This window comes from Dromaius novaehollandiae, chromosome 1 (genome assembly GCF_036370855.1).
Source record: "Dromaius novaehollandiae isolate bDroNov1 chromosome 1, bDroNov1.hap1, whole genome shotgun sequence".
Lineage (NCBI taxonomy): Eukaryota > Metazoa > Chordata > Aves > Casuariiformes > Dromaiidae > Dromaius > Dromaius novaehollandiae.
This window is the reverse complement of record NC_088098.1, coordinates 162,467,269-162,484,510: the sequence shown is the minus strand read 5'-3', so window position 1 is coordinate 162,484,510 and position 17,242 is coordinate 162,467,269. Positions and strand designations below refer to the sequence as shown.

The window sequence follows — 17,242 nt, the reverse complement described above, 5'->3', positions numbered from 1 at the left end:
CAGGACTCTGACTCACATGTGGGAGTGGATGTCTGAAGCAATTATTTTGCCTGCTGCCTGCCCCATCCTTCTAACAGAGCTTGTGCTGCTTGCACCAGGAGGAGCGAATGTCTATGGAGCAGCTCCCGAACTACCTTGGTTTTAAGAGTTGGTGTGGTACGATGAACCAAGCCTCACTCCAGGGGCTTGATATCATTGCATCCTAAAATGAAAGCACTCAGTTTTGCTTCTGCTTGCTATGAGATGGACTGCTAGCCTAGTAATTCTTTGCAAGAATCCTAAATGGGCTAGCCGATGGCTAGGTACTCTTCTTGTAGGCGTTGACCCACGACGTTGAGTACTCTTTCATTTTGTGTACAGTTGTTTGTTCTGCTGTTCAGTTGATGTGCACTATCATTTCGTTTGGACTTCATGTTTGATTTCTTAGTAAACAAGAAATCCAGGGTCACCTTTGACTGAGATGATAGAACAAATTTGACTTTTTGCTTTTGGTTTTGGACTGATCAGTAGTTGGGCATCATCCCAGTTGCGCTCTGAAACGGTTCTCATCAGGAGTTCATGGGCATGCAGAACATTTATTGACAATTGCTGATGAAAACTTACTTGCAGGGATTTTCCTCCCACTGTTGCAGGTCCAAAAAGTGAAGCCTGGTCTCAGATTTTATTTCATTTTGGTAGACAGGACTGAATTAATCTGCTCACTGTTTTCAGTGGTCATTCCACTGCAGTTTGTTTTGGGTCATTTCATTTCAACAAGGCTTGGTCTGTTTACAGTGCTTTCTATAGAAGCGTGAAGGGGCCACAGAACTCTTTTATAGTGAGTTCATTGCTAACCAGCAGCTCAGAAAACTAGTAAATGAGGCACAAATATGAGCAAGTTTAGAGAGGCATGGAAAGAGAAGGCAAGTTTTCTATATGATTCAATTATTTTGGAAAGTTTCTGGAATAGCAATCTTTTGTGCATTGTGGGTTGCTTTGCAGAACTTGCTGTGTTGGTATATACTAGCTGTGTGCTTTTTGAAATAATATTAGAGTGCTGCCTGTTCCCTCTCTTCAGACATAAGACACTTCAAAAGCCACGATAGTTGAGAGCTACTCCGACCCCTTATTTCAGGATCACTTTCATTTCCATAGACAGATATCTCCATCAGATATAAGTGATGCTTGATTTTATTTTGCGCTTTTTGTTTTCATATTTGCTGTATAAACCATTTACATATAAATTAGATTAAGGTTAAACAGGGCTCAGTTAAAAATGTCTTAATCAGGAAATCCTCATCCATCAACATAAAAGCATGCTTGTTGCCTGCACTAAACATGTTGTGATTTAACATCAAAAGGCGATGGCCTTATTACCCAGTGAATGGAAGAGCCAGCCGCCTTCTGTGTCCAAGGCAAATCATAACTATTCCTGTTCCTGTTTATGCCAGCTCACAAAGTAACTTTTATTTTCTGTACTTAATTGAAACAGACAGAATTAGTGATGCACAGACATCAGAAAGAAGGCACAATATAGTGAAAATGACTGCATCTGTACTAGCAAGTTAAACAGCACCAAGAAATGTTCCTGAGCACTGCAACCTGTTTTTCTATATTGGTTTCTTGAACTCTTTTGGCCTCTGCTCTCTAAAATACTCCCAGACAGTTTCCAGGCACAGTTCTGGAGTTAGCAGGGGATAGGGGCTGTTTCCAGTAGTTTAAAAGTGCGGATATGGCTGTTTACATACCTTCCCGTTGGCCTCAGTGCAAGAGAACATGGACATGTTGTATTTACCCCTGTATAGGTAGCTATTAAATCCTCACAGAAGATTAGAAGAATCAGCAGCATGAGTGTAACATTAACTCTGGGACATTAGAAGAGTTCAGGAGTGTGGAGAGTTTTGTAGGAGTCTGTGTATGTTCATGTACAGTGTCAGAGTATGCTGTGATATGTTATTTCTTAGGCATCTTAATGAGTTAGTCTGGGCTATAGGAGTGTGTATTCCTGTCTGGCTAAGAAAGTTCAAGAAGCACTTTTTAAGAATTTCTCGACTTAGAAACTTATCCTCTACAAATTGAGTGTGTCAAATCCAGTTTGACAAATGCTCTAGGACCTCTGGCCACAGATCTTGAAACTTTATGACTATTTGTGAGCCATGTTATTGAGGAGCCTCTCATCTTAGCATCCTACTCTGCAGCTGTGGGGACACACTCACACCCTGCTAGTGCACCATGTGGTTTCCTTTTCTGCGGGAAAATGTATCAGTGCTTCTTACACTACCTACATTTTGATCAACATGCACCACTTGTAGAAGCGTGCTCCATGTCCATCCCTTTAAAACATGAGCTCTCAAAGACCACAGCCCACCCGTGTTTTCCTTGTCTGTTTTGTTGTATAACTGTCTCATACTCCTGCTTTCAGGGTCATCGGGAACTCTGCTTTTGCTGTGTACCTTCAGATTTAGCCCCATGTACTGCTACTAAATTTAGTCTCCAAAAATACCAGCTTGACTTCTTTCTTTTATACCAATGCGTGGTCACTTGAATTAGTTCAAAGTTGTGCTGATGCAGTAACGCGGGAAGCTAGAAGCCAGTGAACTGCAGTAGAGACGAACATACAAGAGAACAAATGCAGAAAGTTGCTACTTTAGATCTTTACTGACACAAGAATGCAATTATTTTAATAGAATGTGCTGTATTTTCTGAAAGAATGTTTAGATTTGTTATTGATAATGTAATTTATAAAAACATTTATGTTATGGTAACACCAGATAGCCTAGCAAAGGTATCACAAGAGGCGATTCAGGCTGTCTGGATAATACTCAGAATATTAATTATAGAGCAGTGACCTGTAATTAACAAACTAAAATGCCATCCACTGTTTTCGAAGTCTTTTTCTTTTTTCACAGATAATAGCCTTAATGACCAATCAGAGGTCATGGGCTGAGGCAGAGCTCTAGGCCATCAGCCCTTCCCAGCTTGCTACGGAGTTCCCAAGAAACACCCAGTATTTCATTAGTTCTTGCTTAGTTTATGGTGTAATATTTTGCCTCAAGGCATTAAGCTATCATCAAAAGCAACAGAACAATTAGTGTAACTTTTATTTTCCAGGGTCGTTGTACAAGGGAGAACTGCAAGTACCTTCATCCACCAACACATTTAAAAACTCAACTGGAAATCAATGGCAGGAACAACTTAATTCAACAAAAAACTGCAGCAGCAATGCTTGCCCAGCAAATGCAGTTCATGTTTCCAGGAACACCGCTACAGCCAGTGGTAAGTATGTTTCTCAGATGTTACAGGCAAGTGAAGTTGAGGTACAAGACTATACCGACCTGCAAAAGGTCTCTAAAGTAATAGCAATAGAAATAATCGCTGTCTGTTAACTTACAGAACTGCTGAGATGCTAGAAATATATTTATTTAAATTTGCATATGAAGATATGAAGGAGTATTACTGCAGGTTTGAAACATTTTCATCCCAGTTTCATCTGCTTTTCTCTCTCTCTCTCTTTCTCTCTTTCAATATCTCTCTTTCTCTCTCTCATTCAGTTCATGTCAGGTTTTGTCTAGATTTGCAAGGGTTTTACCCAGAATCCTTCTGGAACAGAAAAGTTGTATAATAATAATTTGCTGGTAAGTTATTTGAGTAGGAATGCAAAGTTCTCCTCACAGGAGTCTATGAGGTTGAGTGGCTTTGAGTAATATTTAATCCCAATACCAGGAGCAAAGGGTCATGTCATTCCAGGTAGTATTTTTTTACTGTCTTGAAATCTGAAATGTCCCACGATAAGACAGATGAAGAGAATTGATGGTGCATCCACTTTACAAACTTCAGCATTTTATCTTGAGGTAATGCATATATTACCTGGAACACTTCAAATTCCGAAGGTGACATAAAGCCAGAGTCTTGCAGGCATGAGCAGCATCTTTGAATATACATGAATATGATCAGTTGCTCTGAGCTGCCTTTGCAGTTCATTCCTGGATGGTACCAGACTTCCATAACATTGTTAGGCAAGTTAACTGAATTGAACTTTTCACACATGGCTGTTGCTGCTGTTTTCTCAATTCAAACACCTAGTATAAGGCAGGGAAGTGAGATTTCTTTCTCTGACTTAAGGCATCTACAGTGTAGGCATCAACTTCAGAGCTGGGCTTCCTAGGTCCCTTTACAGTTTATCAAAAGAAAGAAGCACTTTTAAGTACTGTCCAATTGGCTTGTTTCAGATGTCTGTATTAGGATTAGATTATTTGGTTTTAAAAGTGCCTTTTTCTTTTCATGGACTGTCAAAGGAGCCAAGTAGTGTCACCATCTTGGATGGAGACATCTGTATTTGGTCAGATGAATCTCAGCCCAGATTCCTTTATTTCAAGTCTTGCTTTCCACTTGAAATATCTGCTGTAAGGTGGGAATTATGAGCAGAAAATGGGTGGTAGGAGTCCCTGACTTTCGGGTACATGTAGTTTTCTTGGGTGATTTCACCTTGATGTCTCAGTTTCCAGTCCTCCCAGTGGGGAAGTTCATCAGCTTTCAAGATGTAGGTAAGATGTATCTTGGATATACATATTGTCATAATGTGTTTTCGTATTTCCTTAGGTTTTTACTGCTTGAGTTTTCACCACCCCCCCCCCCAAATTTTCATGAAATAACACAGATTCCACCGCTCAGTATTACGAGCAAATTTTAAGTGGCAAAATCATCCTTTTTTCTACTCTCTCAGTTCATCATTTGAACTTTACAGTTTCATCTACGTAATGTCTGCTGTACTGATTGCTGCGATAAAAACGAAGACCTGTTTTTCTCTGTCTCACATAAATTGCCGGATTAAGATGACTCAGCTTTGACCAAATGGATAAAAACTAGAAAAAATTCCGTAGAAGTCATCTGATATGTGGATTTATTCTTGAAATTGTATCTGATACAAAGTTGGCATTTATATTTTATATAACACATATTGTTCCAAAATAGTTGAACTGTTACTTCATATAAATTTCATTATTATGATTTAAAGAATTTAGCTAGTACTTAGAATATAAACTGTGCTGTTTGATATCAAGCAGTCTTGATCTCTGATAAAAACAGAGCATTATTTGCTTTTAACTCTCCAGGGCAAATAGATTCCATTTCCATATGCTTGAGTATCCTGGCTAATCTGCTGCTCTCAGCATCCTCTCGGTACTAACTCAGACTCATTTATAATTTAGGAATTTGTTCCTAAGACAAAAAAACAAAACAGAAATAAACCCTCTAGCTCCTGTGCTTTATCGTACATGTTTCCTGCATCATGTGTGTGGCTGGCTTCCCTTTTCTAATAGATGCCATGCAGACCACCTTGACGAGGAAGACATTCCTCCTTCATTAAACGTTCTTAAGTTTTTCTCTAGTGTTCTGCTATGTGTGATTTATTTCTAGCTGCCGGCTTATTTGGAAACTTAATTTCTGACAAAGCTAATCTGAGATTTGTCCTATTTTTCTGCATACTTTTTCCTCATTTATAATTATAGCTTCACTCTCTGGAGTAAATATCAGTTCTGCAGAACTAAAAAGCTTTCCAGTTCTGATCATGGTCTGACCATGGTGATGTTCTGTCTCCATCCCCAGTGGAATAGGTGGTAACAAATGGGCTATTCTGCTTTAGTAGAGCTGGGTTTTAGCATCACACAAGTGCTCTTTCTTCTGGTCGTGACTTCACTGACTTGCTTTAGGAAGTCATGAAACAGTTTTTTACATGCCTATCATTCCTTCTAGTCAAATTTTTTGTAAGATGAACTCTCTAGCTAAGCCTGAATAATCCTTTTCTAAATATTGAGTCCAGCTGAGATTATAATATTTATTCTGCTTGCCACTGATGGCAGCTGAACACACAAACATTTGCACAGGTGAGGGTTTTATACTTGTGAGCCGTAGTAACATAAAATTGCATGAGGGGCAAAATACAGCATGCAAACAGATGGAAGTTACATGCTGAAGAGCTCATTATATATACTGTTATTAGAAATATGGCTTTAATATAGTTAATAATGCTTCACCTATGAAATCTGGTAGTTTAAAAAATAGCATGTTTTCCCAAGGAAACAGGTATTGAGAAAAAGCAATAAAGTCTATGTTATTTCTACTTTTAGATGTGTAAATAAGCCTGCAATATAAACTGGACCTCCATAGAGATTCAGGTTAGAAGTGTAACTTCCTTTGCATTGGCAGCCTCTTTTCCAGTAACAGAGCTGCAAAGTGCAGTTCTTAGTTCTTAGAATATGCTGTGTGTTTTGCCAGCTGTTTGAAATTTTTGAATAAACAGATGAATTGGTGCCAGAAGGAACAAGCAGAACACAGCTAATAAGCTCTTGGTTAAGTTTTTTCTAAAGGTAAGACTATTTTTTTCATCTTGGTCTGTGTTTTCATTTTGCAGCCCACATTTCCAGTGGGTCCCACAATAGGAACGAACACAGCTATTAGCTTTGCTCCTTACCTAACACCAGTAACACCCGGAGTTGGCTTAGTCCCGACCGAGATCCTACCCACGCCGCCTGTCATTGTTCCTGGAAGTCCACCGGTTTCAGTCCCTGGTTCAACTGCTACCCAGAAACTACTCAGGACTGATAAACTGGAGGTACTGTAGACACCACTGTGACTTGAAATACAATTCCCTGCTAGGCTGTATAAAAGATTCTTGGGAAAAACTCTATTGTTTTATCAGCTATGCTTAAATTTAATTGCTACAAGTACAGACGTCATGAATAGACAGGATTTCTACTCTTGCAGCCATTGGTAATTAAAGCATTCTTTTTGTGTTGTTATTTTTAAGGTAGCATGTTTGCTCAAATTTAATACACAGAAAGCAACAGGAAGTTGCTTTGTTCGTAAAATTTGCCTCTTCATTCGTGAAGCCCTCCATGGCAGAGCCTTTAAACCTCAAATATACAGGCCTTTAGAGGTATGCTTTGATGAAATATGTAACAACGACACTTTTATTCCAGTATGAATTCTGTCCTGATCTTTATGGATCGATATTAGGGGAATTTTATAGCCTTTCGGCCTTGAGCTGCAAATACAGACATTGAATGTTACAAACCCTGGAACAGACTGAATAGGCAAACCCCCAGTTATACGCAGAGCCTCACTGGAGGTGATGGATCTCTGTATGGCCGAGCTCGGCAGAGTCTGTCGTCCAAGTGCGTGAGAAGGCCAAATGGCACTTGCAGAAATGAATGTCCTTTCCCAAAAGCCTGAGCTCTAATGTCTAGAGCACGTTTCTTTTTACAAAAATCTGTGTGTTCATTCTGTTCTTTTTTTATTTTTAAGGAAGCTCTCCATTTTGTTTGTAGACTGTATTAAAATACGGTGAATCTGATTCATACCTCCCCCTGATATCAGCAAGATGAACCTCTTGTCTGCCTGTGGAGTTGCATGAATATAAAGGGCAGTCAGAAAGGGACTGAATATTTTGTGATCCCGAGCTAGTTTTGCAGGGGCAGTTACTTCAGTGAGTATCCTTCCTGGGTGTTTTCTAAACAAGAGAAAAAAAGAAAGATATTTGGGAAAGCTTCTGTTCCATATCAAGTTCATTTAGCTGTTATACCACAAAGCTGCCCGTGGAGCCAAATATGTAAGGGTAAAATGCATACATTTTCCTCTTCCTTCTCCCAAAAGGAGAGGGTTAATTAAGCTGAATTCACTGAAAAGCTTGAATTAGCTGGAGGAGGGGGAAAGTCTGTCTTTTGAGGGTGTGGGCTCTCCCTCCCCTTTAACCTTACGCTGTTGGGTCCTTCCTCTGCAATGAATGCTGTTTTGCACGTAGGTGTGCAGGGAGTTCCAGAGAGGAAACTGTGCGCGTGGAGAGACTGATTGCCGCTTTGCACATCCTGCAGACAGCACAATGATTGACACAAATGACAACACTGTAACCGTGTGTATGGATTACATAAAAGGTCGTTGCATGAGGGAGAAATGCAAGTATTTTCACCCTCCTGCACATTTGCAGGCCAAAATCAAGGCGGCGCAACACCAAGCCAACCAGGCTGCGGTGGCAGCCCAGGCAGCTGCGGCAGCTGCGACTGTGATGGTAAGTGCTAGAATATATGGCTGCCTTTTTTGACAAAAGCTCTTTGATGGCTATTTTGCTTCAATTTAATGCTGTTTGCTTATACTTTCTTTTCTCTTTTGCCTTTTTTTTTTTTGGTAAAAGATAAGAATTTGTAAAATTACTATTGCTTTTTGGGAGAAAATGCTTTTTTCCCCTTTATTCCATTATTTTAATGCTGTGTTTCTATCCAAGACAGTGAAGCAAATGACGCTCTATACCACTTATGTTCTCTGCCTTGATTATATGTTAAATTTGCCCCTAGTTTTTCTGAACAGAAATAAAACTGATAAGATGCAATGTCCCCTGGAAGATAGGGGCATGTATGCTTTTTCAGCTTTTTGGTGTGCCTATAAATGTGGAAATTTGGAAGAAAAGGAAGAAAGGCAAAGAGAGTGTTATTTGTCTCAGAGATGGGCCACAGAAAAGAAACCTATATTGGGATTCAACTTGCCTCAATTTAGATGCCAGACTTTTAGATATCTGAGCCTAACCTAGGCACCCTCATCTGCCTTCAGTTAGCCGAGAAAAACAAGCACATTCAGATAGCTGTTCATCTGATCTATCATTAGTGCTTGTCTGAGGATAAGAAGGATTGCCTTCTAGAGATACACATCTTTATCCATTGACTAAAAAGTGTTGACTAGATCTTTTTGAACCTTGGTGAGGACAGAGGAGTCTCATGCCTACCTAGACTCTTTACTTAACTCTCCCGCTGTCATAGGCAAGTTGTGCTACAATTTTGCTGTTAGAAAAATGGGTTTAAAAAGTAGTAAACTAAAATGTGAGTATTTAAGAAAAAGCAGATTAAGTATAGTCAGACAAAAAGAGATTGAGAATGTTTTTATTTTCAGAAGTTTTAAACTGTTGCTGAAAACTGTTTAGAGCAGGCAGTTCATCCATTTACAAGTACTATATATCTGGTATGTTCGCTACCAGCAAAGTTGATAAATTTAAATAGATAGGGTGGTATTGATAAATAAATAAAGCATGCAGGATTTGACTTGGGAGACAACATTGCTGCCAGCAAATCAAAGAATCATTGTCCTCATTGCTGGCACTGGACGAATAGTTAAGCAGATGTGGTTTGTGGACTTGTGGGCAGTGCATACGATAGTTACAGACAATACAGTTATTCTCTGGGTAAGAAGCCTAGCAGAAACACAATACAGTACAGTATATAACTACCCCAAGCTATTGTATTTAGCAAATTAGCAAAGACCAGACATTCTGAGGGACAAAGGGTAAGTTATGCAAGAAAGTAAACCTCCAAACAGAAGAAAATTTCTTCAATTTTAATACTTTTTATGGTATCTCCAATCTCTATTTAGAACTAGATCATTTTTAGTTAAACTTCCCTGTGCTTGCAGAAATAGAATACCATCTGGAAATTAAAGCAAAGGAGATTTTTTTTAATTCTAATTAGCTTCTATTATATAATTTTTGTTGCCCATTTGGAGAACATAATATTTCTAGGCAATATAGTAAAGATGAGGGGAGAGAGAGTTGAGGAGATTCTTTTTTTGCACTTCAGTAATAGTTGGATATATATCTTGTGATTTTAAATAAGCCATAACTGAAGTTGCATTAGCCTCAAATGAGAAGGATGAAGCATCTCTGGAAACACAGAACTGAAATGTTAGCATTCTAATGTGGTCAAGAATGACTGGAGTACTCAGTTGGATCTCAAGAGCAAAAGTGAGGGAGAAATAAGAATCCTTACCTATAGGGCTTGTTTGCAGGTTGCTCCTAAGTTGAAACTGCGTCCAAGAACAGTTGTAGCTTGGCACTCTGCAATTGCAGGGACAGGTATATTGAGAGTCTGAAGTGTGTAAGACCTAGATAATCAAGGGCTTTATGAAGTATTCTTGTCAGGATATAGAATTGTTTTTATGCTTCACTATGTGTAGATGTTCATCTCTCTTCATGGTCCCATGAATATTTGCAGTTAAATGTATTAGCATACATCTCCCTCAGCATTAAAAGTGTGTGCTGGCCATGTCTGCAAAGACTCAGGGTCAGACTTAAGCTGCCTTCAGATCAAGGCCCTGCAGGGGAGACCCTGGGGCCTGTCAGCCTTGCCCAGGCTGTTTCTCAAGTGATGCCACTGAAAGAGCAGATGGAAGTCACAAGTTAGGCGTAGGGTGCCAGGGCCTGTTCACAAGGCAGATGAATGCACTGTGGATTGTTGGCAAAAATGCAGGAGGTTTTGCTTCCTGGGTGAGCAGGCTGGGTTGTTCTGGTCCGGAGGGTGCTCTTGCAGGTGAGTGTTGTGGATAGGGAATCATTAGAGCAGTGGAGCTTGTAAGACCTTTGGAGGTCAATGAATTCTGTAGTCTGGGACCTTGCAGAAAATGCCCTGCCTATAGTTTTGTAATTTAAGCTTAGGAATTTTTACTCGGATGCCTTAGCTGACCTCATCATTTGAAGTAAGAAGCAAGGGGAATGACAATCTGTGAAAGAGGCTATAGACCATGTAAAGCTTAAATGTGAAGGGCATTAGAAGACGGTGTTATCCATCATTGTACTTAAGGAGCTCCAAATGCTCATACAGCAGAGAGCATGAAAAGTCACTGAGGAATGTACAGCCTAAATTAAAATGTGAATTCATAGACGAGTTCACAGGAGAGTTGAGGTGGGAAGGGACCTCTGGAGATTGTCTAATCCAACTCCCCGCTGCTCAAAACAGGGTCAGCTAGAGCAGGTTGTCCAGGACCATGTCCACTTGGGTTTTGAATGCGACCAAGGAGGGAGACTCTACAACTTTACAGGAGATGTTTCTTGTTATATCTCTGTCTTCAACTCAGACAGATTCTTAGGAACCGCAGAAGAGCAGATCCTGTAGATCAGGGTATATAATCCAGAAATGTGCTGAAGGAGAGGCAGTGAGAGTGGTGAGGATCCTCATGGAACATAGGTGCAGCAGAGCAGGAAGGAACATGGAATAGGCAAAGCAAGGGTCATCCTACAAAATTTCCTGCTGGCGTTAGGTAGTCTTGTGACCATCAGCTGTTTGAAGGCGTTTTGTGCCTTGTTCTACCTTTTTCACTTCCCTGTTTCCACATTTCGATGTCAAGATAGACATAATCCCACATATCCTAAAAAACAGTAGATGTCAATCTATTTAAAAAAAAAAAGTAAAAATTCTGATTTATAAGTAAACCTTCCTTTCCTCTCTAAACATTTTAAAGCATTCTTTACATTAAAATTTGAAAGTAATACTTAATATGAAAAGATTTTTTACAGAATGCTGTCATACCAGACATAAGTTTTATCTTATTATGGAAATATACATAAATGTTGTTTTACTATGCCTAAATATTTTCCTTAAACATTTTTAATGAAGCTGGACTAGTATCAGAAGTCATACTTAAATGTTCATTTATGCAGTGGGAGCAGTATTTTCTGTTACTGTATGCTTCTGAAGCTAGTATTAAAAGTTGCAACAAAATTTAGAAAATATGTTTTAAATTCTGAAGGGCTTTTTTTCCTCTCAATGTAATGTGGTAAGTTACAAGGAAAAAATCTACAAAAATGCCCCCCCTGTACTGAGAAATAATAAAAAAAAAAGAATTAATGATAAGTTAGTGTAACTCAACATATTAATCTGCTGTGTCCTGGAAAAGGAGAGCCTCTTTTATCTTGAACCCCACATCTATTGAATTATGCACTGTTATTAACTAAGACCCCTAGCTTGCAAACATGTGTATTAGTAACCTTCGTAACACACTATGACGTTCACTAGTGCCTTTTGTTTTAAAATGTAGTCTTCAAAATTCATTTTATGCTTTTTAATTTGACTTAACTAACTTATCAGAAATTCTTATAGGATTATCCTTAAAACTTTCTGCATCTTTGTGAAGTGTTGATAAAGTGCTTAATAGTGTCTGCAAGCTGCTATTTTACTCAACTTTCCTGAATTTCAAACATCTATATTTTACTCTCTTGTATGCTTTTAACTAAGGTATAGTAGATGCATTTTTGCTTCAATACTAATTCGAAGTGTAATATTCATTTCTTTAGAAGACATTTTTGTTGTTGTGCATGCCTAGTGTTTTGTATGTTGTATATTGCATTCAGAATATTTTTTTCCTTCTCACCTATCCACAATGCAATGCCGTTCCCATGATGCACCTCTGCTTGCTGTTTACCTGTATGTTAATTCGCTTGAATCCCATTGGCCCACTGCCATCATGTGCTCGCTGCCTGTTATTAAAAGACTCAGTCGACTGCCAAAGCAATGAAGCGACCTCTCGAAGCAACTGTAGACCTGGTACTTTGACCTTTCACCTTTTGCTTTGCATGTAGCTTTTTTCGGAGAAGCAACTAATGAAACTCGTATTGCTTTCGTTTAAACATCAACCGGAAATGATTTCACTTCTCGTTAATTTATGGGGAAAAAAAAAAAGCCTCCGTACTGTAGTTCTCCATCTCATTTTCATACGTAATGACCGCAGATGATTTAGTTCGGTTCCTAACATGGTTTCATTTTTAAATATCTTGTCATAAAAAAAGTTGAACTGAGATAAAACTGCTTCTGTAATTGAAAATGCTTAACATACTCCATTAATCTATATAATAATAGGAAATGGTATTTAAATTAAAAAGATACTTGGCAATGAAACACAAGTGGTTTTTTCTCCCTATAATACTCAAAAACCTCTTTAAAGGAAATGCCATTTTTGTTGCTTTAAAGGCCTTTCTTTTCAGTAGTTGTGCTGCTACAGTTTTAGGTTAATAGTACCATGCTTTTGCTATCAGTAACAATATTTCACTCATTTTACATTGCTATGCTTTGAGTTAATATGCATGGCAAGGCATCTTTAGCTGCTTTAAAAATAATAAGTTTTTGTATTTATATGTGTGTTACAGACAATGCCATAAAAATTATGTGATTTTAACTAACTTTCTTATTTACAGGCCTTTCCTCCTGGTGTTCTTCACCCTTTACCAAAGAGACAAGCACTTGAAAAAAGCAATGGTGCCAGTGCCGTTTTCAATCCCAGTGTCTTGCACTATCAACAGGCTCTTGCCAATGCTCAGTTGCAGCAACATGCAGCATTTATCCCAACAGGTATGTTGCAGTCACATTCAACAAATTTTATATTACTTGGGTAGCCTCTATGTAAGACAGCTTCTGTTGCACTTGATAAAATGTTTTATTATGTTCCCTGTTCTTTCTGAGATGAAGTCTGCACATGCATTTACAAGCTATTTTAATCCTTTTGCAAAGTATGAGAATTCAAGCGGTAATTTCAGCATGCCATTAGATTGCTTTTCATATTCACGGTCTAGTTAATCATTGTCCACAGTTTGCCCTTTCTTCCTACATTAAATTGGTTGTATTTTGACTTTATCTGCCAGAGCTCTCCTAGGAAATGAGAAGGCAAAATATTGCTAACAAAATACTGGGAAAGGCATTCCACTTCCAAGATGCAATGGGAAGTGTGCAGGCGCTCCGCACCCTCTGCATGTAGCTTTATGCTCCCCCTGTTGCTGTTTTGCAGCCATGAGATTACCCTTGCTGCACATTAGCCAAGTGAGAACTGGAGCACTAGCAATAACCTTGTAGCCAATGCCTGCATGGAAGCACAATGAGAAGAAATTGCTCCCTGCATCTGCATTAAAGGGTTTTCAGGTGTCAGATTGGTTTTTGTGGTTTTCATTTTGGAATGAAACCAGTACTTTTCCTAGCGTTTATGGCTAATAGTTGGGGTTATAATTCTTTGTGTAGGTGTTCTAAAAACAAGAGAATGTAATTTGTATTTCATTGTTCAGAAGTCTGTAAAGTTAGACCATTCAAAGATCCACCGTGGCTTGAGCTGCATAACGGCTGGTGCCAGAGCATCTTTTTAATGCTGTGAAAGAAAGAGGGTACTAGATATTTGCATAAACAATAACAATATAATTCTTTAGATTATGTCAGTCACCCCCACGCCAAACTTTCTAAAGGTTAATAATCTGTGTAATGAATTACATGATTTGATTTGTAATTAACAAATTACATATTTTAGTTTCAGATTGTTATCAGCTGTGAACTTCCAGAATTCTTTAAAACTATGCGTTTTCAAATGCATTTGTTGACATTTCAACATTTTATTTTATTATATAGAAATAATGCCAGTTAAGCAAGGGATGAAATGCAACATGCACTGATTTCCTGATATATCAACATTCCATATGTTTTTAAAGATTAAAAACAAACACAGATGGCATTGATTTCATGGAATTTTGGTGTAAGACCTAAGTAATAACCTTGGAACCTTCCCCTGTATTTATGATAATAAATTATAGAACGCAGTATTTTTAGCACGTTTGTGCAGCAGAATATTTGTGGCAGAAAATGTGCTGACACTTATGGGAGTGTTTGAAAAAAAATCATGAGCCTGCCTATTTGGAAATGAATGGAAAACTGCCCTGCACTTACAGACATTCAGAAATTTCCACAAATTCATCTTATATCGTCACCCTAAGAATTTGCAGTAAGATATGCATTATTCCTTCTCTTAAGCACTCCCTTTCAGGGCTTATCACTATTGTATGCAACTACCATAGAAAGTATATTAACTGTGGAAAATACAGTAGTCTGTAAACTTTTTTCAGTGAAATAGCATTTAAATATTTTCCAGACTTTTGGAGTGCTCATGCTTCCTTGAGTAGCTCATTCTTTGTGCTGTTTATTGTCCTTTCCTCATTCCAACTGATGGTCAGAGTTATAGTTTTAGCTTATAAATTTCTGATTGTAGAAAAGGTGGTTCTTGGAACCAAATCTTAAGGGCCAGATTGTTGGCAAGTCTCAAAACAAGCATACAGAAAAGAAGAAATAGAGGGATAGCATAGCAGATGAACCCCAGATCCACAGTGGAAGACCTCTTTAACAATACTGAATCTCCTGCTCTTTGTGAGCACTGTCAGCACCTATAAAGGATGTTAGGAAGAGGAGTGGGGTATGGGAGGAAGTTAGAAAGGGGGGAAGACACTTTATAAAAATGGGTATAATGAGCTTTTCATTAAAAATGGTGCATCAGCAATTCCCATATTTCTTGGGAAGTCTAAAAGAAGATGCACCTCTTTGGGTTTGCTGGGTGTAAGGGCTGTCATGTCACTCAATTCTAAGAAGCAATGCATGACATTATCTATTGGATTTTAAATGATTATGTAATATTTTCTGAACTGGTATAATTTTAAAATGTGTTGCTTTTGTGTGTGTGTGTGTGTGTGTGTGTGTGTGTGTGTGTTAAAAAAGTTTAATTTTAAGACAAGTTTTGCTGCTGGAATATATATAAAACTGAATTGTTTTATATAACTACTCTACTTTCTTAACCACTTGCTACCCTAATAAAAATTGTGGGGCTTGATTTAGCATGGCTTACTTCCAAATTTTTGCACTTTATTTGTTGTACATCATTACAATTGTTTTGTCACCTCTCCTTATTGTTTGGTGAATGATCTTAAAAGCAACAAGTCTTTTCCCTCCTTCCAGTGCTGTTTGTCAGAGTTTTTATAACCACTAGACTAGGAACTTTGTGTATTCTCTGGGAATTATTTTTTGATAAGGTCATTCATAGTTACTTTGCTACTGTGATGGTTGGATAAAAGGCCGCTGTAATAATCAAGGAGGAATACAGAAAACATATCTGACTTTGTAACAAATATGGGTGCATGTGGCACTAGTCTCTTTACGTGTCCACCCTTCACTGGCTTGCTATATGCACTGTACTGAACATATATTGTTCTTTTTCTCATTTGGCCTTTCAGAAAGGTTGAAGGTTGACTAGGCACCGAAACTAAACTGCATGGCAGGTGAATAGTCTTTCCTGAGCATTGCTTGAGGCGTAAGGGATGTTAAGGAGTTCTGACCACATTTTTACTTGTTTAGCTTTGAGAAGTGTCACAGCAGCATTTTTATTGGATTGGTCAGAAGCACATCTCCACTTAATCTTAGTGTGCTGTTGAGAACGTGCACCTTAATATTAAACATAAATTTGACAAAACCTTTGCAGAATAATGGTGGATAATTCCATTTTGCCTTCTTTCTCCGCTGCAGATCAGAAAAGTTGATGAACGTTGGTCTGTGCAACCTTAAACTGTTTGAATTATGTAATGGGTTCTTAAAGTCACAAAATAATGTGATATTTACTCAAAGAAGTTTTTGTAAACACAAATATATTGCTGCAAACATATTAAATGAAGGGGTTTACAAAATATCTTGTATGTATGCAGAAAAATGCAAAAAGCCATATAGTATACTGAACTAGGATTTTAGTATGAACTTAATCACAATTTGGGGGTTAAAACAAAGCAAAACTATGAATGACCTTAGGGTTTCGTTTAACTAACTAACTTATCTGTGGTTATGCTTGAATCTCACTTTGAATGTTAACTCTAAACAGCTAACCTGTTTCTTCCCTTTATCCACTTTTTTCACCTATCATTGCATGACATGCAGGGTCAGTTTTGTGCATGACACCCGCTACCAGTATTGGTAGGTTCCAAATTTCTTTATTTTATACTGTATATAATGTATATTCACTTGTTTCAAAGATCTTAGCCAAGACTTAGACAATGACTAGAATAAAGGTTCACTTGTCCTTCTGGTTGACGTTGTATAGTTTTGTAGATAAAAACTGCAGTTTGGATGTGGTATCACCTGCTATAACAACTACACTGCAAAAGCATAATATCATGAATTCCAGTCTGCTTTTCAGTTTTCAGAGTTTTATTTCTCTTTATATTTTATATTGTCTACTACTATAAAATCATAAAATATTGGAAAAGCCAGCAAATTTCATCAGTGTTTTAAAGTTTCATAGTGGTGTGCCTATTTCTCCTTTTTGCTGTGTGTTAGAAAGTTTTATCAGCGTTTCCCAGAAATACATACTTCCATCCACAGAGGTTCTGTTGAGACCTGTGATCTGAATCTCACTCCTCCTTTAAACATATTTGCAACTGGAAAAAATATTTTTGGCAGTGCAAAACTGAAGTCCAACGCAACAGACTCTAACTCAGAAAAGTAATCTTTGTTCCATTCTGTAGCCCTATCCCAATGACTTTTTACTGAGCAGTTAAAATATCAGGCCTTTAAAAGTCAAATTAATACCCTGGCATGAAAATGCTGACTGAAATTCATTCTTAAAATGAACAAAAGCAGAGCATTTCACAGAAAACTCAGCTTTGCTTTAT

The 17,242-nt window shown here is 38.1% G+C and overlaps 1 protein-coding gene across 9 annotated transcripts in view; it reads left to right on the top strand.

Annotated features, from left to right (window-relative positions):
• MBNL2 (muscleblind like splicing regulator 2) overlaps nucleotides 1-17,242 on the top strand; it is a 116,453-nt gene that overhangs the window by 78,801 nt on the left and 20,410 nt on the right. For 2 of the 9 annotated variants that reach the window (XM_026119428.2, XM_026119427.2), the window contains exons 3-8: nucleotides 3,091-3,255; nucleotides 6,389-6,589; nucleotides 7,778-8,041; nucleotides 12,279-12,332; nucleotides 12,980-13,133; nucleotides 16,509-16,544. In XM_026119428.2, coding sequence (XP_025975213.1) covers nucleotides 3,091-3,255; nucleotides 6,389-6,589; nucleotides 7,778-8,041; nucleotides 12,279-12,332; nucleotides 12,980-13,133; nucleotides 16,509-16,544 — 874 coding nt within the window. The remainder of the gene's footprint in view (nucleotides 1-3,090; nucleotides 3,256-6,388; nucleotides 6,590-7,777; nucleotides 8,042-12,278; nucleotides 12,333-12,979; nucleotides 13,134-16,508; nucleotides 16,545-17,242) is intronic. The other 7 variants (XM_064504550.1, XM_064504551.1, XM_064504555.1 and 4 more) reach the window with 5 other exon arrangements.